This window comes from Mandrillus leucophaeus, unplaced genomic scaffold (assembly GCF_000951045.1).
Source record: "Mandrillus leucophaeus isolate KB7577 unplaced genomic scaffold, Mleu.le_1.0 Scaffold429, whole genome shotgun sequence".
Classification (NCBI taxonomy): Eukaryota; Metazoa; Chordata; class Mammalia; order Primates; family Cercopithecidae; genus Mandrillus; species Mandrillus leucophaeus.
This window is the reverse complement of record NW_012104576.1, coordinates 2,504,053-2,529,426: the sequence shown is the minus strand read 5'-3', so window position 1 is coordinate 2,529,426 and position 25,374 is coordinate 2,504,053. Positions and strand designations below refer to the sequence as shown.

The window sequence follows — 25,374 nt, the reverse complement described above, 5'->3', positions numbered from 1 at the left end:
AAAAACATACCAAAATATTAAGGCCAATGACACTGTGAAGAAACTGCCTCAACTAATGTGCAAAATAGCCAGCTAACATCATGATGACAGGATAGAATTCACACATAACAATATTAACCTTAAATGTAAATGAGAAAATGACCCAGTTAAAAGACACAGACTGGCAGATTGGATAAAGTGTCAATACCCATTGGTGTGCTATATTCAGGAGACCCATTTCACATGCAAAGACATACATAGCCTCAAAATAATGGGATGGAGGAATATTTACCAAGCAAATGGAAAGCAAAAAAAACCCAGAGGTTGCAATCCTAGTCTCTGATAAAAACAAACTTTAAACCAACAAAGATCAAAAAAGACAAAGAAGGGCATTACATAATGGTGAAGGGATCAATGCAACAAGAAGAGCTAACTGTCCTAAATATATATGCACCCAATACAGGAGCACCCAGATTAATAAAGAAAGTTCTTAGAAACCTACAAAGAGACTTAGACTCCCACGCAATAATAGTTGGAGACTTTAACATCCCACTGTCAATATTAGACAGATCAATGAGACAGAAAATTAACAAGGATATTCAGGACTTGAACTCAGCTCTGCACCAAATGGACCTAATAGACATCTACAGAGCTCTCCACCCCAAATCAACAGAGTGTACACTCTTCTCTGCACCACATTGCACTTATTCTAAAATTGACCACATAATTGGAAGCAAATTATAACTCCTCAGCAAATGCAAAATAATGGAAATCATAACAATCTCTCAGACCACAGTGCAATCAAATTAAAACTCAGGATTAAGAAACACACTGAAACTCAGACAACTACATTGAAACTGAACAACCTGCTCCTGAATGACTACTGGGTAAATAATGAAATGAAGGCAGATAAATAAATTAGTTATTTGAAACCAATGAGAACAAAGACACAGCAGACAAGAATCTCTGGAATATATTTAAAGCAGTGTGTACAGAGAAATTTATAGCACTAAATGCCCACATGAGAAAGTGGGAAAGATCTAAAATTGACACCCTAACATCACAAAAGAACTAGAGAAGCAAGAGCAAACAAATTCAAAAGCTAGCAGAAGACAAGAAATAACTAAGATCAGAGCAGGACTGAGGGAGATAGAGACACAAAAAATCCTTCAAAAATCGAATTCAGGAGCTGTTTTTTTGAAAAAATTAACAAAATTAGCCAGACTAATAAAGAGGAAAAGAGAGAAGAATCAAATAGAAACAATAAAAAATGATAAAGGGGATATCACCCCGGATCCCACAAAAGTACAAATTACCATCAGAGAATACTATAAACACCTTTATGAAAATAAACTAGAAAATCTAGAAGAAATGGTTAAATTCTTGGACACATACACCTTCCCAAGACTAAACCAGGAAGAAGTCGAATCCCTGAATAGATCAATAAGAAGTTCTGAAATTGAAATAGTAATTAATAGCCTACCACCCCCCGCCCCCCCAAAAAAAAAGATGCCCAGGACCAGATGGATTCACAATCAAATTCTACCAGAGGTACAAAGAGGAGCTGGTACCATTCCATCTGAAACTATTCCAAACAATAGAGAAAGATGGAATTTTCCTTAACTCATTTTATGAGGCCAGCATCATCCCGATACCAAAACCTGGCAGAGACACAACAACAACAACAACAAAAATTCAGGCCAATATCCCTGATGAACATCGATGTGAAAATTCTCAATAAAATTCAGGCAGGCAGAATCCAGCTGCACCCACCACGATCAAGTCAGCTTCATCCCTGGGACACAAGGCTGGTTCAACATATGCAAATCAATAAATGTAATCCATCACATAAACAGAACCAATGACAAAAACCACATGATTATCTCAATAGATGCAGAAAAGGCCTTCGACAAAATTCAACAGCCCTTCATGCTAAAAACACTCAATAAACTAGGTAATGATGGAGTGTATCTCAAAATAATAAGAGCTATTTATGACAAACCCACAGCCAATATCATACTGAATGGGCAGCAGCTGGAAGCATTCCCTTTGAAAACCAGCACAACACAAGGATGCCCTTTCTCACCACTCCTATTCAACATAATATTGGAAGTTCTGGCCAGGGCAATTAGGCAAGAGAAAAAAATAAAAGGTATTCAAATAGGATGAGAGGAAGTCAAATTGTCTCTGTTTGGAGATGACATGACTGTATATTTTGAAAGCTCCATTGTCTCAGCCCAAAAAGTTCTTAAGCTGATAAGCAATTTCAGCAAAGTCTCAGGATACAAAATCAATGTGTAAAAATCACAAGCATTCCTATACACCAATAATAGACAAACAGAACCAAATCATGAGTGAACTCCCATTCACAAATGCTACAAAGAAAATAAAATACCTAGGAATCCAACTTATAAGGGATGTGAAGGACCTCTTCAAGGAGAACTACAAACCACTGCTCGACGAAATAAGAGAAGAGAAAAACCAATGGATAAACATTCCATGCTCATGGATAGGAAGAATCAATATCGTGAAAATGGCCATACTACCCAAAATAATTTATAGATTCAATGCTATTCCCATCAAGCTACCATTGACTTTCTTCACAGAATTGGAAAAAACTACTTTAAATTTCATATGAAACCAAAAAAAGAGCCCGTATAGTCAAGACAATCCTCAGCAAAAAGAACAAAGTCAGGCATCACACTACCTGACTTAAAACTATACTACAAGGCTACAGTCACCAAAACAGCATGGTACTGGTACCAAAATGGATATATAGACCAATGGAACAGAACAGAGGCCTCAAAAAAAATGTCACACATGTAGAACCATCTGATCTTTGACAAACCTGAAAAAAAACAAGCAACAGGGAAAGGAAAAATGGTGTTGGGAAAAGTGGCTAGCCATATGCAGAAAACTGAAACAGGATCCCTTTCTTATACCTTATACAAAAATTAACTCAAGATGGATTAAAGACTTAAACGTAAGACCTAAAACCATAAAAACCCTAGAAGAAAACCTAGGCAATACCATTCAGGACATAGGCATGGGCAAAGACTTCATGACTACAACACTAAAAGCGATTGCAATAAAAGCCAAAATTGACAAAAGAGATCTAATTAAACTAAAGAGCTTCTGCACAACAAAAGAAACTATCATCAGCATGAACAGGCAACCTATAGAATGGGAGAAAATTTTTGCAATGTATCCATCTGACAAAGGACTAATATCCAGAATCTACAAGGAACTTAAACAAATTTATAAGAAAAAACCAAGCAATCTAATCAAAAAGTGGGTGAAGGATATGAACAGACACTTTTCAAAAGAAGACATTTATGTGGCCAACAAACATATGAAAAAAAGCTCATCATCACTGATCATTAGAGAAATGCAAATCAAAACCACAATGAGATACCATCTCATGTCAATTAGAATGGTGATCATTAAAAAGTCTGGAAACAGCAGATGCTGGAGAGGATGTGGAGAAAATGCTTTTACACTGTTGGTAGGAGTATAAATTAGTTCAACCATTGTGGAAGATAGTGTGGCAATTCCTCAAGGATCTAGAACTAGAAATACAATTTGACCCAGCAATCCCATTACTGGGTATATACCCAAACGATTATAAATTATTATACTATAAAGACACATGCACATGTATGTTTATTGCAGCACTATTCACAATAGCAAAGACTTGGAACCAACCCAAATGCCCACCAATGATAGACTGGATAAAGAAAAAATGGCCCTGACTAGAGCAATTTTCTTTGGGGCTTGGGAATGAATTCAAGCAGCAATATACTAAAACAATGTATCTATACTGTTATGCATTCAGTAGTGGGGCCATAACAATGGAGGTTTTAGTGGTCCAGAGTGACCCGTGCATACTTGTGTTGGGGTAAGAGTGCTAGTGAAGTTGGCTTCATGCCCCAAGCCAAAGAGGATTGTCTGTTTCTCCTTTGTATTAGGTTCCTAGTGCTACCATAACAAATTACCACAAACAAGGCAGCTTAACCAATGGAAATTTACTGTCTCAGAGTTCTTAAGGCTAGTAGTACAACATAAGGTATCAGCAGGGTTGGTTCTTTTTGAGGGACTGTCAGTGAGAATCTGTTAAATGCCTCTATTCTAATTTCTGGTAGTTCATTGGCAACATTTAGTGTTCCTTGGCTTGGAGATGCATCACTCTGGTCTCTGCTTTCATCCACACATGACTTTTTCTCAGTATAATTGTCTCTTACCTAAATATCCTGTTTTTGTAAGGGTATTATTCATATTGGACTAAAGCCTACTGTTATGATCTCATTTTTACTTGATTACTTTTGTAAAGACTCCATTTCCAAACAAAATCATGTTCTGAGGCACTAGGGTTTAGGAATTCTACAAATTTGGGGAAGATAGTGGGGACAATTCAACCTATAACAGGCTACTCTCTGATTCTAAATAGTCATGTTCTTCCCACATGCAAAATACATTCACCCCATCACAACATCTCCAAAAGTTCAACGCTATTTCCAAAATCTTCTCTAAGCATCATCAACTCAAAGTTCCAAATTTCATTGTTTAAATCATTTAGATAATTATGGGAGAGACTTGAGATATGATTCATCCTGTGCAGAAGTCCTATTCGTTTGTGAACCTGTAAAACCAGACATTGCATTATCTGCTTCCAAAATGCAGTGGTGGGGCAGGCATAGGACAGACATTTTCGTTCCTAAAGGGAAAAATTGGAAGAAATGAAAGGGATCACAAGTCCCAAACAAATTCAGAATCTGGCAGGGTAAATTTCTTTAGATTTTCAGACTCGAAAGTAGCCCTCTTGGTTCAATGCCCTGCCCTCTGGGCCTAGTGGGGTGTGGCCCTGCCTCCTTTGATGTAAGTGGTGACCCATATCTTCAAACAGAAGGGGCAACAGCCCACCCCTCTGGCCTGTGTCTTCTGGGCTCTTGGTGACAGTAGAAGCCCCACTGCTATTGGCACCATCCTTAGGGTCATTGTTCCTTTCTCTTGAAGGATAACACAATTGCAGCAGAATAGTTTATTGACCTGTTCCCTGTCTATAGAATCTTAGCAATCTGAAAGTCAACTTCTATTTCATCCTTTCTCTATCTCCTTCAGTTCAAGTTGTCAGGATTTCTGCTGAGATGGTTGATTAGATCCACAATTCACGTATCTCATCTATTTAGCAAATAGTTGTGCAGTCATATCCTTGGTGTTCTTTCCACAATGTGCTCTCTTATTTTTTTTCAATACTGATAGGCTGAAGATTTTCTGAATTTTATGATCTGTTTTCATTTTGCTTAACAATTCCTTATTTGATTTATCCATTTCCCTCTTGCATCTTACTATAACAGAAAAGAGAAACCAAGATGTGCCTTAAACACTTTACCTAGAATCTTCTCAGATAAATATCCAAGTTCATTGCTTACAAATTTTACTTTCCACCCAACAGACAGAATTCAGACAAGCTCTTTGCAATTTTATAACAAAGATCACCTTTCCTCCAGTTTCCAATATGTTCTTCATTTCCATCTGAGACCTCACTAGAAGCACCTTTAACATTCATATTTCTGTTGACATTCTGTTCATGACAATATATGTGTATATCTAAGATGAGAGAAGCTTTCTCTGTAGTTCTTCCCTTTTCTTTCTGAGCCTTCACCAGAATCACCTTTAATATGCATATTTCTACCAACAATCTCTTCAAGGTAATCTAAGTTTTTTCTATCATACACCTCAAAACTCTTGCATCCTCTACCCATTACCCAATTCCAAAGTCATTTACACATTTTAAAATATTTGTTACAGCAGTGATCCACTTCCCAGTGGTAGGGCTACCATTACAAACTACCCACAAATTGGGTGGCTTCGACAACAAAAAATTATACTCAGTGGGCTAGAAGTCTGGGACCAAGGTGTTGACAAGGTTGGTTCCTTCTGAGAACTAGAGGGAAAATCAATTCCATGCCTCTGCCCGAGCTCCTTGTGGGTTGCTATTTTTGACATTCCTTGGCTTCTATATGCATCACCCCAATCTCTGCCTTCAATTTCGCATGTCATTTTCCCAGTGTGTGTGGGTGCTCCAATTTTCTGTTTTTATAAGGACAACATTTATATTGAATTAAGGCCCACTCTAATGACCGCATTTTCATTTATCTCTGTAAAGTTCCTATTTCCAAATAAGATCACATTCTGTGATACTGAGGGTTAGGATTTCAACTTATCTGTTTCAGAGGGGCACAATTCAACCCATAACCCTCCCATCATAGTGTTAGGGATTACGGAGATCACAGTTAGTTGTGCACCAAATCCAAAAGGCCCAAGAAATGCAGTGCTCCTCTATATCCCTATTGAACTTTTACTTTATATAACAACGTAAAAGAAAAGAACAACCACCGTTCTTCATAGGGACATAGGGACCTTGGCCTAATCCTTAGTCTTGTTTAGTTTTGAAAGCGGAGACATCAGTTAAGAGTTGAATGAGAGTCTCCAGTTCTCCTCCAGCTTCACTGAGAGGAGCAGAAGGAATAGCGCTTTATTAATCAGGATCCATTACTTTGTAGACCCTAGCAGACCACCCTCTAGGGCACCATGGCTCACTACCTTGCCATGAGTTCCTTGATGGGAGAGCCCATCAATTTCCTCTTTGAGAACCCACACATAAGTAACCAGAACCAGCGATCTTGTTGTGAAAGTGCTTGCCCAGATGGTCCTGGAGAGAGCGTGTGATTACTAGTTTTACATCACTCTTTCTGCCAGCCAGTTGTTGCTATCTGTGCAGCAGCTCCTTTTTCAATTCTGATGATTTGTCATCAGTGAATATCTGGATTGTGTCACAGACTGATCAGCATGGCCTTATGAGGAGGTTTAATTGAGTTCAATAACCAGTAGGAGTAAAACGAATGAACCTAAAAAACTGAGTCTCGTTAACAGTCTCATCTACCACCAGGGTGGCTCACAGGGAAGCTGTATACTTTGGAAGAATAGTCCAACTATGTTTTTTAAAGTCAAGGAACTTATTGTGTTGGACCAAATCTTTCTAAGCTCAAGTAATATCCAGCTGAGAATGTAGATGGTTTTGGATGCTTGCAGGCTTTCATCCCAGTCCTCTCTTCCTCCTCCTCTTTAGGCAAAGTGGCTGCTAATAGTATACTCTGAAAGTGGGGATCTATAATGATACACCCCACAAGATGACACTCTCACTAAGTTTTCCTTCTACATCATGGAGGTGAAAAACCCAAGTCTCTAAGATCACTTCAGATAGATGGGTGAAGTAACTCCAAAGGGTTCTACATTCTTTTGCATTTTAGGCATGAGTCTCAATAATTTGCTGCATCACAGGCTGTCTTTCAGTGTCAGAGACATGCTTAGAGCTAGCACTGGTAACTGGGTGCAGCTCAGCAACTCAGGGTCTCTGATGACTTTTATTGCCATTGCCTCTCAGATTGTATTACTAGGTAGGGATTGCTTCCCCAGCTTTCCTAGAGTTCCTCTTTGGGATTTATAATTTAACCCACCAAGCAAGCTCAGCCAGGGAATTGGAAGCTAAAGGGAAGGATCATTAGTTCTCCCTGAGACCTGAAAATCTCATAAACAATCACTAGCATTCCCCCAAAGCAACCCCAGGGCCCACAAAATACTTCCTGAGACACATTGTCATGGCTGGCGAAGTGCTCTAATGGGACTCCCAGACTCTTGCAAAGGATTCATTACCATCATCCATGAGTGTCCCATGCATTTCTCTAACATCTCCCAAAAAATCTCCATGGGATCCTCAGGGTTCTTTTCCTTTCTAGAAAGGCAACATATTTACTGGTCAACTCTGCTCACTGCACCACTTTGTCAGTGAGAGAGCTGCCAGTTATTGAGTTAGTCAATTAATATAACAAGTCAAACTGAAAGGAATAATTAAGCCTTTTTTCAGATACTGTGATAATATAAGCAAGAGTCTACTCAGGAAAGGGCCCAGCTTTAGCAAAATTCCACTTTTCCCCATTAAAGGAACCAGGTGAGTGGCAGATGTTTCATTTAAAAATGGGGAGATCATTTCATTGCCACGGGAACCCCAAATAAAAAGCTCTTGCCATTATATAGATGTGGCATGTGGAGAAGACCAGGCGTGGAAAAGTACTGAACACTGTCAGAAGAAAGTTGTCTTCAAGGCTCCCCAGTAAGGTCATCTAAGCAGAGTCCCCTGAATAATACAGTGCCTTAGTTGAACTCTCTACTCCCTCACAAGAAGGACTCCAAATGGAGGGTTCCTGAGCTAGGTGTGCAGAGATGAGTAAGAGCATGGTTGGTCTGGAGAGATCTGAACCCATACCTGCACATCCGTACAGAGACCACAGTGCACTGGCTCTATGTTACATCCAGTGTGGGGTGGAAAGCTGTCTTCCAGGATAACTGCCAGATAATACCTTTGTACTTGTCTATGGGTGTGCCTGAAATATCACACACAAGATTTTAACTTGAACCCATATTCCTTAGAATACACATATATATTTATGTGTATATATCTACTTACATGTACATACACATGTTTACGTGTATATATTTATACATAAACATGCACGGGCACATATGCATGCGTGTGTACATGAATACACATATTTTAGAAATCATGAGATCTCTTGGACACCTTTAATTTTAGTGTCTCAGGGCTTATTCTTGACTTCCTTCATTTTGTATGTGTGTGTCCTTTCTTTTGTATTTTGAATCCTGACTCTCAAAGCACCAACCGATTTATGCATTTGCTCTATCCTGTAATACTTTGAAACTTACAGAATTGCTTAGCATATACTATTACAAAAACAAACATACTAAAAGAATTTCATGATTTGTTTGCAGTCTGCCCCCAACACTCTTGCCCAAGACTGAGGGTATGTTTCGAATACTGTATTTATTAGTTACATGAATTAGTACTTGTTTTTTGTTCCGTGTAGTAGGTTCATTTTATTAAGTTTCCTTTCAGTTTTAGTTCCTGCTTCTTATCCTTATTGAATTAATTTTATTTTTAGAATATTGCGTTCATGCATTTTGCATTGCTGTAAAGGAATACCTGAGGCTAGGTAATTTATAAAGAAAAGAGGCTTATTTGGCTTATGGTTATGCAGGCTGTACAAGCATGGTACCAACATCTGTTCAACATCTGATGAGGCTTCAGGAAGATTTTAGCCATGGTGGAAGGGAAGGGCATGTCACATGGCAAGAGAAGCAAGAGAGAGATGGGGGACATCCCAAAATCTTCATCAACAACCAGATCTTATGTGAACTCCTTACCATAGAGAGGGCACCAAGCCATTTGTGCAGGATCTGCCCCCATGACCCAAACACCTCCCACCACGCAATACCTCCAACCTTAGAAATCACATTTCAACATGAGATTTGGAGGGGACACACGTCCAAACCATATCAAATATGTAGAACATTATCCTATCTCCAAAAGTAAATATTATACAGAAGATATTCTTAGAAGAATATAATTTCTGCCACGGTCCTTCTCTTTGTATTCCCTTCCTTTTTCCTACCCTGTTGTCTTGTAGATAACCAACTACAGTGTTTGCTTCCTTATTTTACCTGTGTCTCATTTTGAAAAGGTTAATATTTCTCTATTTCTATTTTTTTCTGATTGGTTATTTCTGACCCAAATGTTACCATCCCAGATATCCTGTTTTTAAGATTATTTTTCACTTAACATTATCTTCTAGAAATCCCTCCATGTTAGTTTATAGAAACCTTTATTATTTTTACATAATATGTATAGTATTGTGTATAGTGATATGTAGAGTATTTATAGTATATTATAATTTACAGTATATATCTTTGTTTATTGAGTCAATATATTATACTTGAATATTTAGGTGTGTTGAATATTTTGCAATTACAAATAATATGGTAATGAATAATGTGCATACAAATTTTTATTGTTTGTTCTATTATTATTATTAACCTACAGTGTAAATAACCCATGAATTCTGAAGACCAATAGAAAATATACTTGATGCCTTAATGATATAATGAGACAGCTTTTGTAACACCCATTAAAACTATTTTCATCATTTTAATGTCAGATTTCAATTATGGTGATTTACTTATAATTTTATAAAAATGAGAAAAAATATTGCTGTATACTTGTTATAAACTTCAAATATAGAGATTTCACAATAGATTTGTTTTTTCATTTTGTGGACTAAATACATCTCTTTATGTGGCTCATTTTGTAGTACCAGATAAAAATTCTATGTTTGTTCATCAAGATTCAGTGTCAAAACTCCAAATGCAAGAAAAGAAAAAAATAACTCCTGGAAGGGAAAGGCGTAATAGTAAGTGTAGTAATTATAGATAACTTTAAATTATTTTAAAATTGAACTTATCAGAAGATCTTTTTCTTTGATTCCTGAATATGTATTTCAGCATATATTTTAAGGAAATTGTAGACTTTGCCTGAAGTATGAACACCTTAAGGTAAGTAGAGAGCAAAAATGAAAATGTTAACTTCATGTTGGAATTTCTGGTCATAAGATTATTTCACAGCCATTGGACAAGCACTCAATATCTATCAAGGCCCAATAATTGGCCTACAGTATCTCAAAGAGTGTACCTTTCAGCTGACTCTGGGAGATTACAGTTTCCTGGAGATTATACCCAATGATCACTTATCACGTGTAGTGATGTTCTTCTCTAGCCTTCAGTCAACAAACTGAGAGGTTGTTGAGATCTGTAACTCAAACAGCAAGTGGGAATTACAGGAGCCAAGGAGAAGGATAGTCCTGAAGGCTTGTTGGTTAGCCCTAGGGCATTTTGTTGGTTGAGCGCCACACAAAGGTAAGGTCTTCTTGGTACTCTCATAGATGGGTGGCCATCCCAAGTTTCTTGTGTGGTGGGGAGTGTTAAAGTGTCCATGACCAACGATGATTGAGCTTCCTTTTCATTTTAGGGGATTGAGAGGACCAAAAGATAGGCAGTCATCTCCTCTGGAATGCGATGTGCTCCTTCCCAGATTACAACACAAGGATTTCACTTTAGTGCTAAGTTTTTGTATGTATTAATGGCCCAGCCAGTCTTTATTAGTTGGTGCCTGTGTCTGGACCCACCAGAAAAATGCTTTCAATATAGTAGAAAGCTAGTGTACCCTCCAAGAGCAGAAATTTTTCCAGGTTACGCCCTATCCATGGATGATAGATAGTTGGGGATTTTGGGTAGTCTTGTCGAAGGACATTAGTGATATATTGCAATCTACTCCACATAAGAATACACTGACCCTTATCATTGGTGTGGACAGGGATGCTGAAAAAGAAATTTTGTATATCAGTTGTTGTATACTAAGTTCTTTTCTCTCAGGCAGTAGCATCTATGACAGTCACAAAGTCAGGTACTGCCAGTACCCAAGGCTGCACTGTGGCATTGAGCAGCCAGTAATGCATTGAGGCTGTGTGCATCTGAGGTCATGTGCACAGGTCAGATGGAACTGTTTATGGAGGATTAGTCTCACAGAAAACTTTGTCATCCTTAAGTACAGCAGTGAAGGCATTTATTTCCTTTTTTACCCCAAGCAATCAGTATTGTTTTTGAGAAACAACAGCACAAGGTAGTCGGGTAGGTTCATGGCCTTTCACATGCCCCACTAAAATGACCCTAACTGAGCAATTTCTTCAGTGCTTGTGGGCAAAGGTGAGCAGGTGTTCACTTAGTGATATATTTATAACAAAATATATTGTGTAGTGTGCACTATAACAGTAGAATTTGTAATTGGCCAAAGAGACCCATCCAAAGTTGGGTCTAGATAAAGTCCCCATTGGTGGTGACCTCAGACTTCAAACTAGAGAGAATTATCAGTTTCCCCTTCATTCTGATGCTGGAGTATATATTCATAGTCACTTATATACCAGTATCCAAAGGCCCAAGAAATATAATTATCCACACCTTCCCATTTAACTCTGAACCGGGTCCCCACTGGGGATTTGGGACTTAGCCTAACTCCTGGTCTTGTTCATTGTTGGAAGATGAGAGTTCTCAGTAAAAATTAGAGGGGCTCATCAATTCATCTCCAAATTCACAGGGAAGGGTAGAGGGAGTAATATTTTATTAATCATAGAGTCCTCAATGTGCTGACCCTAGTAGGGCCCATCAACTTCATTGTTTAGTAGCCCGATCTAGAGATTGTCTCTACATGCATCATTCAGGAGAGGGCGCTTGATTGCCATTTTATTAGGTTGGTGCAAAAGCAATTGCGGTTTTTGCCATTGAATTACTTTTGCACCAACCTAATACATCACTTTCCTGCTGGTCAGTCTTTTCTACCCCAGGAACTGCTGCTTTTCCCATGCCTGAAAATTTTTCAGTTAAGTTCTGGATTTTGTCACAGAACATATGACCTGACCTTATGCGGGAGTTTCATTGAATTGGAATCTCAGCAAGAGTGGCATGAAAGAACCTAGAAATCTGAGTCTGGTCAACCACCTCCTCTATTGTTCTTACTCTTGATTGTAGAACCAAAGGACTACCAGCGTTGTGATTCACAGGGCTGCTCTAGCCTCTGCAAGGGTGGGCCAAACATGATTTTAGTGGTAGGTTCATCATGGGTATGCCCAAGTGAAAAGAGCCCAAGCAATTACTAAGCTGAGGAATGAGAGGGTCTTGAAGTTGGCATCTCATATACCCCCTTTCTTTCTCCTCCTTGAGTGAAGCTTCTCTGTCCTGATACTCTGAAGGAGGGGATCTGTAGTGACTCATTCCACAAGGTACCACTTTTTCTCATTAAGTTTAAGAAGAGTACATAATGTTCTAAGGTGCCTTTGGTAGATAGATAAAGTGATCTCAAAAGGTTCTACATTTTAAAAAAAATCCTTTACAATTTAACCATGAGTCTCAATACTTTGCTGGGACATAGGCTGTCTATCATTGCCTGGTAGCTGTTTAGAACTAACAGCAGTCCTTGGGTGCGAATTAGCTCACAGGTTCTCTGGAAACTCTCAGCCCCATCTCCATATAATTATATACTGTAATTATACCATTGTTTGTGGTATATATATCTGTTCATTTGACCAATCTCCTATGTGTGAAAATCTTAATGGTTTTGAATACTTTGCAATTACAAATAATGCTATAATGAATGAGCTTATGCATGTGCATTTTCATTGTTTGACCTATGATTATATATTAAGCTGAAGTATAAATCATCATGTATTATGTAAGTATTTTGATTATGTATTAAAGTGTAAACTTATGAATCCTGGAGACCAATATAAACTTTATTTGATGCTTCAGAATATTTATGAAATGATGCGTTAGCTTCCATAACAGCCATTAAAACTATTCTATTTTTGTGTCAGATATAGCATTATGGTAATTTACTTATAACTTTATAAAAATAAGAGAAATGTACATGTTATACATTCATAGATTTATTTTTCCATTTGGTGGACTAAATGCATCTCTTGATATAGCTCATATTGTAGTACCAAATGAAAATGTGGTTTCTGTTCATCAAGATTCAAAGTCAAAACTCCAAATGCAAGAAAAGAAACAAATAAATCCCAGAGTGGAAAAGCACAAAAGTAAGTATAATAATTATTGATAACTTTAAATTATTTTATATTGAACTCATCAAATCTTTTCCTTTGATTCACCAATGTGTACTTCAGACTATATTTTATCAACTTTTGACTTTGACCTAATGTGTGAATACCCTATGATAACTAGAGAACAAAAGTAATGATACTTTTTGGTTGGTATTTGAATGGTCATTAATTACTAAGTATTATCACTGCCTCCTCACATGCTCATGAAAACTATTCATATGATTTTCTCATTTGACTCCCATGGGTGGAAAGTCTGATTATTACTTGGCATATCCAGAAGTTCTATTGCACATCTATCTTTTTTCTATTTAGCATTTCCTTTTGAAATCCAAAAAAAGGATATATCACTTGAGCATCTGTTGCCTGAGGAGAAAGTTTTATTATCAAGAAGAGAATCTCAAACCAAGAAACTTCAAGCTAAAGTAACTTCAAGAAAAAGTAAGTAATTATTTATAAATCTTATCAATTATTTTTATTAAATTCAGGAGAAATTTGTTCTTGGTTCATAAATATGCCTTGAACCATATGCTTCTTTTGCTACTTATTTCCATCACATTACTAGATCTTTATTGATGACTTGTTTCTTTTACAATTACTGAGTTACCTGTGTCAAATCTGCCACTTTGTGGATTTCTCTTTCTTCTTGTATTAGTATCAGGTTTTGCTTTGTATCTTATAATGCTCTATTTTTTTGTGTGTGCAAGTAGACTTAAATTTATATTCTTCAAAGACAGAACAGTTTTTTCCTTATGAAAAGATTCACTTTACCATTTTCATAATTTTTGTTTGTTTTCCTTAATAACTACTTTATCTGTTATTATGGCTCCACAAACTTTCTTCCGGTTGGTATTTGCTTGATACATTTTTTCATCCTATTAACTTCTTTGTTTCTTTGTGATTTTGCTATGTCTATTGTAACAAACTTAGATAATTGTGTATACTCTTTTTAAAATCAGCTTGAATTTTAAGTTCTGGGGTACATGTCCAGGATGTGCAGGTTTGTTACATAGGTAAATGTGTGCCATTGTGGTTTGCTGCACAGATCAACCCATCATCCAGGTATTAAGCCTAGCACCTATTAGCTGTTCTTCCTAATGCTGCCCCTACTTCTGCCCCCTACTCCAGACAGGCCTCAGTGTGTGTTGTCCCTGATGTTTCCATATGTCTCGTTGTTCAACTCCAACTTACAAGAGAGAATATGTGATGTTTGGTATATGCTCATATTTAGTCTGATATTTTTTCTTTTAATTATCTCTTATAACCATACATAATCTAATTATTGATTTTTTAGGTGCAATTATATCATTTTTCTTGACTTCTCCTATTTTTCCTACATGGTATGTTTCTTTCACTCTCTTTCTACTCTATTTTTTATCATTATACATTTTTCCTTAGCAATATTTGGTACCAAAAATTTTAAGCTTTACCTAAAGTATGAATATAATAAGAAAAGGAAAAATTTTAAATATACAAGTATTTATAATCATGTTTATAGTAGTAAATAAAATAATGTTTACAAATAAAATGTATTTAATACCCATGTATATAAAAATTAACAGAACAGCTTTTGGCACAAGTAAAAATGTATTTTTATGCTTATATTTTAACTAGACACCGATGTGCTTATATCATTAAAAAAAGACAAAATATCATTGAGTAATTAATATATATTGTGAATCTAGAGGTTGCACCATAGATTCAGTTCTCTAGTGCTTTTAAAAGCCTTCCTTCTTGTAGTCCAGAAAAAGATGAGGTATCAGATGAAAATCTTTTGCCTGCAACTGGAGCTGCTAGAAAGAAGAGATTCCATAGTAAATATGGAAATAATTAATATTATTAAATTACTTGTAATTACATTAATGAAATTTTAATTAAGCAGAATTTTGTCCATGGATATGTATTCTGCTACAATGTTATAGGCATCCATTGAACTCATTTTTTGTTGTATTATTTAAATTTATTTCTAGATTTCCTTGGATCTTGATTATTCTATCAATTATTGAGAGATGTATATTAAATTATCCCACTATGTGGATTTACCTATTTCTTCTTACAGTACTGTCCATTTTCCTTATACTGTCTACATTATTAGATGTATACAAGTAAAAAGTTAGGTTTTCCTTATGAACTCAACCTTTTATTTTTATGAAAGGGATCATCTTAGTCTCTAGTAAGGTCTTTTGACTAAAAGTCTATTTTGTCTGACATTGACATAATTACTACAGAGTAATTTTGGTTAATGTTTGCATTTTTTTCAGTCATATCTCTATAAAGAACTTATAGTTAAATTGTTTATCAGTTCAATGTGTGTCTTTGTTTTTAGAATATGTAAAATATGTAATCCATTTACAATTATTGTACTTACTGATATATTTGGATTTAAATATATTGGGTGGGGGTGTTTTTCAATTTTTTTTGTTTGATTCAGATTACTTTCTATTTTCTTTCTTTCTTTATTTTGGAATTACTTTTAATCAGTTTAATTATTCAGTGTGTCACCTATGTCATAAAAAAACTTTTAAAAATGTGAGTACACTTAGTAAAATAAAGTCTAATTTCAACTTTCTAAGTGTATGTGTGAAGTAACAAGAGTGCCTCCACATACGTTCAGGAAGAGTACTCTGATGGGTTTTGCATTTACCTTCATGATTCATTTTGAAAATGCATCAGAGGTTTTATTGTGTGACATTTATTTAAATTGTATTGACTAGTGTAAAGTCTTATAAAACTGATAGGGGCAGGCACAGTGGCTCACACCTGTAATCCCAGCACTTTGGGAAGCTGAGGCAGACGGATCACGAGGTCAGGAGATTGAGACCATCCTGGCTAACACGGTGAAACCTCGTCTCTACTAAAAATACAAAAATTAGCTGGGCGTGGTGACAGGCACCTGTAGTCCGGGCAACTCAGGAGGCTGAGGCAGGAGAATTCCTTGAACCCGTGAAGTGGATGTTGCAATGAGCTGAATCGACTCCTGCACTCCAGCCTGGGCGACAGTGAGACTCTGTCTCAAAAAAAGAGAACAAAACAAAACTGATAGGAAACTTTGAATGGTTCTTTCTATATATTAATAATTCAGAGACTTTACAGTAAAGTCTTTTTCATTTTTTATTGGGTTAAAAGCCTTTCTTTATGCAACTGAGAAGATGGATGAAATAGTAGATGAAAATCTTCCACCTGAGATAAAGTTTTAATTTTAAAAAGCCCATCTCAAATTACAAAACTTAGTACTGGCAGAAAAGTGAGACTTCAAAGTAAATACAATCATTAAGAATATTGTGTAATGATTTTAGTTAAAATTCTCTCCTTTGTTTATATGTTCAATCATAAATATGATTTTTACATGTCATGTATACATATATGTGTATATATAGAAAACGTGTGTGTATATATGTATATTCTCCATTGTCGTTGATTAATTATATTTTTCATGTGTTCTGAACTTCATTGAGTTTCTGTTTATTTTATCATTTATGAGAAAGGTATTTTAAATTCTACTGTGATTACTTATTTCTCTATCTCTTTGTAGTTCTGCCAGTTTTTGTTCTGTTTCTAAAGCTTATTATATACATAGACATTTTAAATTGTTAAGTTTTCTTAAGAGTGCCGAAACTATTGTCTTTATGGTGGACATTTTTAAAAATAGACTTAATTTTTGGGTCATTCTTATGTTCACAGTAGAGAGGAAGATAGAGATTTCTCATATACCACCTTCCCCCACCTACATGTAGCCTCACCCACGATATGGTGGACATTTTGTAGTAACTTTCTTTGTCATTGATCTGTCAGGTATTAACATAGCATCTTTTTAATATAAGCATTTGCAGAACACAGTTTTTCATCATTATACTTTCAACCTTTTTGTATTATTATAGCTTAGCTGTATTATATGTGTTAAATGTATTCCAGTTATTTTTTAAATCCAATGTGGTAATCTTTGAATTGAAAATATAACATTTAACACATTCATATTTAATGTAAGTACTGATATTTTGTGGGTTAATATACTATCACTTATGTTTTCTGTATTTCTTACCTGATCTGTTTTTGAATCTCCTTTTAAAGTTTATTTTTAATATGTTTTTATCATTTTTATTACCCATATCTGTTATAAAAATTTCTTTATTATAAAATATGAATACCTTATGAAACCATTTTCTTGAAAAGTTCTATATTTTTACACTTTACATACTCAGCCTATAACTCACTGTCTCAACAACGTGGTATTTGATTATATTATTTCAAAACATGAGAGGAAATATTGAGGGATAATTGATATGTATTTTGAATCACAGAGGTTTTTTTTGATAAATTCGTTTCTCTATTTAATGGATTAAAAGCATCTTTTTTGTAACTCAGAAAATGGAAGAGGTATTAGATGAAGATTTTTTACCTGAGGATAAAGTTGCATTTTCAAAAAGGAAATCTCCAGCTAAGATATTTGGAGTTATCAAAATGGAAACACTAAATAGTATGATAATTTTCAATAGCATTGATTTATTTTTAAATTAGAGTAAGCTGAAGAATTTTGTTCTTAGCTTTGTGACTGTTTAGTCAGTATGTCTTTTGTATACATCTATTAGATCAAATATGTTTATTGTTCTGTTCAGTCCTTACTTTTTTCATTGAAGTTTTTCTGTTTGTTCTGTATTACCAAGAGATGTATGTTAATTTCTCCCACTGTGATTATGGATTTCTCTATGCCTTATGGTAGTTCTGTCAAATTGGTTTATATATTTGGACAATATCTTATTTATTTATTGTGTACAAATTTATACTTTTTACCTGGTAAATGGAGACTGTTAATCTCTGAAAATGCATTTTGTTTTATACAAATCAAAACCGTAGTGAGATACCATCTCATACTAGTCAGAATGGCTATTATTTAAAAGTCAAATACAACACATGCTGGTGAGGTTGTGGAGAAAAGGGAACACTTATACACTGTTGGTAGGAGTGTAAATTTGTTCAACCATTGTGCAAAACAGTATGGTGATTCTTCAGAGAGCTAAAAGCAGAACTACCATTCAACACAGCAATCCCATTCCTGGGTAAATACCCAGAGGAATATAAATTATTCTACCATAAAGATACATGCACATGAATGTTCACTGCAGCACTATTCACAAAAGCATAGATATGGAATCATCCTAAATGCCCATCAATGACAAATTATCTGGATAAAGAAAATGTGGTACATATACACCATGGAATACTATACAGTCAGAAAACAGGACAAGATCATGTCTTTTGCAGGAACATGGATGTAGCTGGAGGCCCTTATATTTAGCAAACTAATGCAGGAACAGAAAACCAAATACTGCATGTTCTTACTTATAAGTGGGAGCTAAATGATGAGAACTCATGAAGACAAAGGGAACAAAAGACACTGGGGTCTACTTGAGGGTAGAGGGTGAGAGAAGGGAGATGAGCAGAGACGATAACTATTGGATATTGGTCTTAATACCTGGGTGATGAAAAAATCTGTACAACAAACCTCCATGACATGAGTTTACCTGTGTAACAAACTTTCACAAGTACCCCTGAACCTAAAATGAAAGTTAAAAATAAATAGGCTGGCCGCAGTGGCTCACACCTGTAATCCTAGCACTTTGGGAGACTGAGTCGGGCAGATTGCCTGAGCTCAGGAGTTTGAGACCAGCCTGGGCAACATGCTAAAACCCCATCTCTACTAAAATACAAAAAATTAGCCAGGTATGGTGGCACGCGCCTGTAATTCTAGCTACTTGGGAGAGTGAGGCAGGAGAATCTCTTGAACCAGGGAGGTGGAAGTTGCAGTGAGCCGAGATTGTGCCACTGCACTCCAGCCTGGGTGACAGAGTGAGACTTCGTCTCCAAAAAAGAAATAAATTAAATAAATTTTTAAAAACGCATTTTGTTTTAGTGTTTATCTGATGTTTGTACAGCTACATATGCTTTCTTGTGATCAGTATTTACACAGTCTTTTGTAAACAGTTTAGAAAGAGGCTCTTGGTACCTATATGGTTTCAGTAATTTTTTCACAATACTCCTGAACCACAAAAGAAGTCCAACAATTTCTTTATTAATTAGGTGCAAAACAACTCAGTACCTGGTAGATACTGCATAACTTTTGTAGGGACATATATTTTCTACACAGGTAAAAACCAAGGAGCATGATTGCTCTATCATATAGTAATACTATATTTAACTTTGTAAGAAACTGTTAAACTGTCTTCAAAGTAGCTGTAGTGTTTTGCATTCCTACCAGCAATGAGTGAGAGTTCCCATGTTCCTTGCTAGTTTTTGTGTTTTTAATGCTTTGGATTTTAACCATTCTGATAGGTTTGTAGTGGCATCTCATTGTTGATTTAATTTACAATTCCTTAATGACATATATGTTGAACATCTTTTTATATGTTTATTTGCCATCTATATATCTTTTTTGGTATCTCTTCAGCTCTTTGCCATTTCTTTCACAGTGTCTTTTACAGAGCAAAATGTTTTTATTTTAGTAAGTATAACTTATCAATTTTTCATTCATGGATTGTGTGTTTGTTGTATCTAAAATGTCATCACCAAATTTAAGGTCACCTACACTTCTTCCTTTGCTATCTTCTAGGAATTTTATAGTTTTGCATTTTATATTTAGATCTATGATCCACTTTGAGTTCATTTTTGGTAAGGTGTAAGGTCTTAGATTAGATTCATTTTTTGCTTACATGTGGATGACTAGTTATTCCAACATTATTTGTTGAAAAGACTCCTTTCTCTATTGAATTTCCTTTGCCTCTTTGTAAAAATTTATTGACTCTATGTATGTGATTCTTTTTATCTCTCTTCTGTTCCAGTTGGTCTATTTGTCTATTGTTTCATCAACAGCACACTGTCTTGATTTCTGTAGGGCTACAGGAATTTTTAAAGTTGGATAGTGTCAATCCTCTGATTTTGTTTTCCTTTAATATTGTGTTAACTCTTCTGGGTCTTTTGCCTTTCCATTCAAATTAGAATCAGTTTGTTGATTCCATTTTGATTCCCACAGAATGGCTTGTGGGAATTTTGATTGAGATTGCACTGAAATGAGTTGAAAAGAACAGACAACTAACAATATTGAGACTTCCTATTCTTTAATATGGACTATTGCTCCATTTAGATCTTAGATCTATTTATTCTTTGATTTCCTTAATCAGAGTATTTTAGGTTTTTTTACATATATCTTATACATATTTTGTTAGGTTTATAACTATCTCATTTTTTTGATGATAATGTAAATGGTATTGTATGTTTAATTTGAAATATCACTTGTTCTTTGCTGGTATATAGGAAAGCAGTTGACTTTTGTATATTAACCTTGTATCTAGCAACCTTGCTATAATGGCCTATTAGATTTTTGTTGTTGTTGAACAAAAATAATTTTACTCATTTTATATTTCTTTTATCCTCTTTTATTGTCTTACTGCATTAGTTAGGACTTCCAGTACAATGTAGAATAGGTGTGGTAAGTAATGATGTCCTTGATTTATTCCTTTTCATAGAGAAAAAGCATCTGTTTTCTCATGATTAAGATGTTAGCTATTTGTTTTTTGCAGATATTCTTTATGAAATTGAGGAAGTTTCTACTATTCTTAGTTTGCTGATAGTTTTTAAAAATCATAAAAGGGCTTTGGATTTTGCCAAATGATATTTCTTCATTTCTTATTGATCATATAATTTTTTCTTTAGTCTGTTGATGTGGTGGATTACATTAATTGATTTTTGAATATTGCATGAGTGTTGCATACCTGGGATAAACCCAGCTTAGTTATGGCACATGATTCTTTTTATACATTGTTGAATTCAGTTTGCTAACAATTTATTGAGGATTTTTGTATCTTTATTCATGAGAGATGTTGGTTTGTAGTTTTTTTTCTTATAGTACCTTTATCTACTTTTGGTAATAGGGTAATATAGTTTAAATATATTGTGGAATGACACTGTACTTTGTACTTTTGTTCTTTTAAATTTGTTAAGGTTTGTTTTATAGCCCAGAATAAGATCTGTCTTATTAAATGTTCCATAGAGCTTGAGAAGAATGTGTATTCTGCTGTCGTTGAATGGAGTAATCTGTAAGTATCAATTAGATCCAGTTGATTGGTGATGTGCCAAGTTCAACTATATTCTTAGTGATTTTCAGCCTGTTGGATCTGTGAATTACAGTTAGATGGTACTGAAGGCTGCAAATATAATGAATTTGTATGTTTTCTTTGCAGTCCCATCTGTTTTTGCCTCATGAATTTTATTGCTATGTTGTTAGGTGCATGCTTATTAAGTATTACTACGTTTTCTTGAATAATGACCTTTTGATCATTGTGTAATGTCCCTCCATATCTCTAATCATTTTTCTTGCTCTGAAGTCCACATTGTCTCAAATTAATATAGCTACCCTAGCTTTGCTTTGATTAGTTAGCATGGTATATCTTTCTCTGTTCCTTTACTTTTAATCTTATTGTTTTCATATACTTAAAGCCAATTTCTGGTAGACACCATAGAGTTGGATTTGTTTATTCACCTACCCTGATAGCCTCTGTCTTTGAATTGATGTATTTAGACCATTCACATTTAAAGTGATTATTGATATATTTGCTTTAATATCAACCATATTTATGGCTATTTTCTCTTTATTGTCCTAGTTCTTTGTTTCTTTTTCACCTTCCATACCTTTCCTGCCTTCTCTGGCTTTAATTATATATTTAATATGATCCTATATCTTCTCCTTTCTCAGGGTATCAGTTACATTTCCTAAAATTTTGTATAGTGGTTGCCTTAGAATTTGCAATGTACATTTACAGAATATCCAAGTCCACTTTTAAATATCACTATATCACTTCACGGATAATGCAGATATTCTGATTTCAGAGAATTCCCATTTCCTGCCTTTTGTCACTTGTAAGATTCCTGTCATTTCACTTATCTATAAGCTATAATCATGGAGGACATTGTTACCATTATTATTATGAATAGTCTGTATCTGTTAGATCAGTTAAGAGAAAAGAATATAAAATAGTTTCTTCCTTTTTTTTTTTTTTTTTTTTTTTACAGGGCCTTGCTTTATTGCCTAGTCTAGAGTGTTGTGGTGTGCTCACAGCTCACTGCAGGCTTAACCTCCCAGGCTCAAGTGATCTTCCCACCTCAGCCTCGAAGTGAGGTGGGACTACAGACACATGCCACCATGCCTGGCTAATTTTTGTATTTTTTGTAGAGATAGGCCTTTGTCGTGTTACCCAGGCTGATCTTGAACTCCTGGGCTCAAGCAATCCATCTGCTTTAGCCTCCCAAAATGCTGGGATTATAGGCATAAGCCACCATGCCTGGCGTTTTTTTGCTTTTATTCCTTGACTAACATTTTTTCTCTCTTTATGTAGAGCTGTGTTTCTGACATGTGTTATATTCCTTCTCTCTGAAGAAAGTTTAAAAATATTTTCTTCCAATGCAGGGATACTGGCAACAAATTACCTCATTTTTTTTCTGAGAATGTTTTTATTTCTCTTTAAGTTTTGAAGGTTCTAGGTTGGTTGTGTTTTTCTTCAATGCTTAAATATTTTAAATATTTTAAGTTTTTCCCACCTCTTTTATCTCTCAAGATTTTCTTTTTGTCTTTGATTTCCTGTAGTTTGAATATAGCAAATTATTAGGTCTAGACATTTTTGCTATTGACCACTTTTTATGTTCTCTGAGCATCTAGGATCTGTGGTTTGTTGTTTACCATTAATTTTGGAAAATTCTTAGCCATTATTATTTCAAGTATTTCTCTTTCTTTGCTTTTTCTCCTTCTGTTACTCTCATTATGTATGTATTATAAGTTTTGTAATTTTCCCAAAGATCTCAAGTATTCAGTTTCTTTTATTTTATTATTTTTTCTCTTTTCAATTTTAGAAGTTTCTAATGACACGTTTTCAAGCTCACTGATTCTTTTTTGGTGGTGTCCAGTATACTGATAAAAACATCAAAGGCATTCTTAATTTCTGTTACAATGTTTTTTATTTCTAACGTTTCCTTTTTTTCTTAGTTTTTCTAGCTTCCTGCTTACATTATCTATTTCTTATTACATGTTATCCACTTTTTCTATCAGTTGTCTTAATATGTTAGACATAATTATTTTAAATTTCCAATGTTATATTTGAAAAATTCTGCCATATCTGAGTTTGATACTCATGCTTACACTGTCTCTCCAGACTATGTGTTTTTTTTTTCTTTTTTATTATACTTTAAGTTCTAGGGAACGTGTGCACAAGGTGCAGGTTTGTTACATATGTATACATGTGCCACGTTGGTGTGCTGCACCCATTAACTCGTCATTTACGTTAGGTATATCTTCTAATGCTATCCCTCTCCTCCTCCCTCCACCCCACAACAGGCCCCAGTGTGTAATGTTCCCCTTCCTGTGTCCAAGTGTGCTCATTGTTCTATTCCCACCTATGAGTGAGAACATGCGGTGTTTAGTTTTCTGTTCTTGTGATAGTTTGCTGAGAATGATGGTTCCCAGCTGCATCCATGTCCCTGGAAAGGACATAAACTCATCCCTTTTTTTATGGCTGCATAGTATTCCATGGTGTATATGTGCCACATTTTCTTAATCCAGTCTGTCATTAATGGACATTTGGGTTGGTTCCAAGTCTTTGCTATTGTGAATAGTGCTACTATAAACATACATGTGCATGTGTCTTTATAGCAGCATGATTTATAATCCTTTGGGTATTTACCCAGTAATGGGATCACTGGGTCAAATGGTATTTCTAGTTCTAGATCCTTGAGGAATTGCCACACTGTCTTCCACAATGTTTGAACTAGTTTACAGTCCCACCAACAGTGTAAAAGTGTTCTTATTTCTCCACATCCTCTCCAGCACCTGTTGTTTCCTGACTTTTTAATGATCGCCATCCTAACTGGTGTGAGATGATATCTCATTGTGGTTTTGATTTGCATTTCTGTGATGGCTAGTGATGATGAGCATTTTTTCATGTGTCTGTTGGCTGCATAAATGTCTGCTTTTGAAAAGTGTCTGTTCATATCCTTTGCACACTTTTTGATGGGGTTCTTTGTTTTTTTTCTTGTAAATTTGTTTGAGTTCTTTGTAGGTTCTGGATATTAGCCCTTTGTCAGATGAGTAGATTGCAAAAATTTTCTCCTGTTCTGTAGGTTGCCTGTTCACTCTGATGGTAGTTTCTTTTGCTGTGCAGAGGTTCTTTAGTTTAATTAGATCCCATTTGTCAATTTTGGCTTTTGTTGCCATTGCTTTTGGTGTTTTTAGTCATGAAGTCCTTGCCCATGCCTATGTCCTGAATGGTATTGCCTAGGTTTTCTTCTATGCCTAGGTTTTATGGTTTTAGGTATAACATTTAAGTCTCTAATCCATCTTGAATTAATTTTTGTATAAGCAATAAGAAGGGATCCAGTTTCAGCTTTCTACATATGGCTAGCCAGTTTTCCCAGCACCATTTATTAAATAGGGAATCATTTCCCCATTTCTTGTTTTTATCAGGTTTGTCAAAGACCAGATGGTTGTAGATGTGTGGTATTAAATCTGAGGGCTCCGTTCTGTTCCACTGGTCTATATCTCTGTTTTGGTACCTGCACCATGCTGTTTTGGTTACTGTAGCCTTGTAATATAGTTTGAAGTCAGGTAGCGTGATGCCTCCAGCTTGTTCTTTTGGCTTAGGATTGTCTTGGCAATGCAGGCTCTTTTTGGTTCCATATGAACTTTAAAGTAGTTTTTTCCAATTCTGTGAAGAAAGTCACTGGTAGCTTAATGGGGATGGCATTGAATCTATAAATTACCTGTGGCAGTATGGCCATTTCA

General features: G+C 35.4%; 1 protein-coding gene across 1 annotated transcript in view; it reads left to right on the top strand.

The window, feature by feature from the left end:
• LOC105549005 (uncharacterized protein C10orf68-like) overlaps positions 1 to 25,374 on the top strand; it is a 180,156-nt gene that overhangs the window by 13,601 nt on the left and 141,181 nt on the right. The window contains exons 4-6 of the mRNA XM_011993312.1: positions 10,147 to 10,301; positions 13,470 to 13,535; positions 13,872 to 13,997. Coding sequence (XP_011848702.1) covers positions 10,147 to 10,301; positions 13,470 to 13,535; positions 13,872 to 13,997 — 347 coding nt within the window. The remainder of the gene's footprint in view (positions 1 to 10,146; positions 10,302 to 13,469; positions 13,536 to 13,871; positions 13,998 to 25,374) is intronic.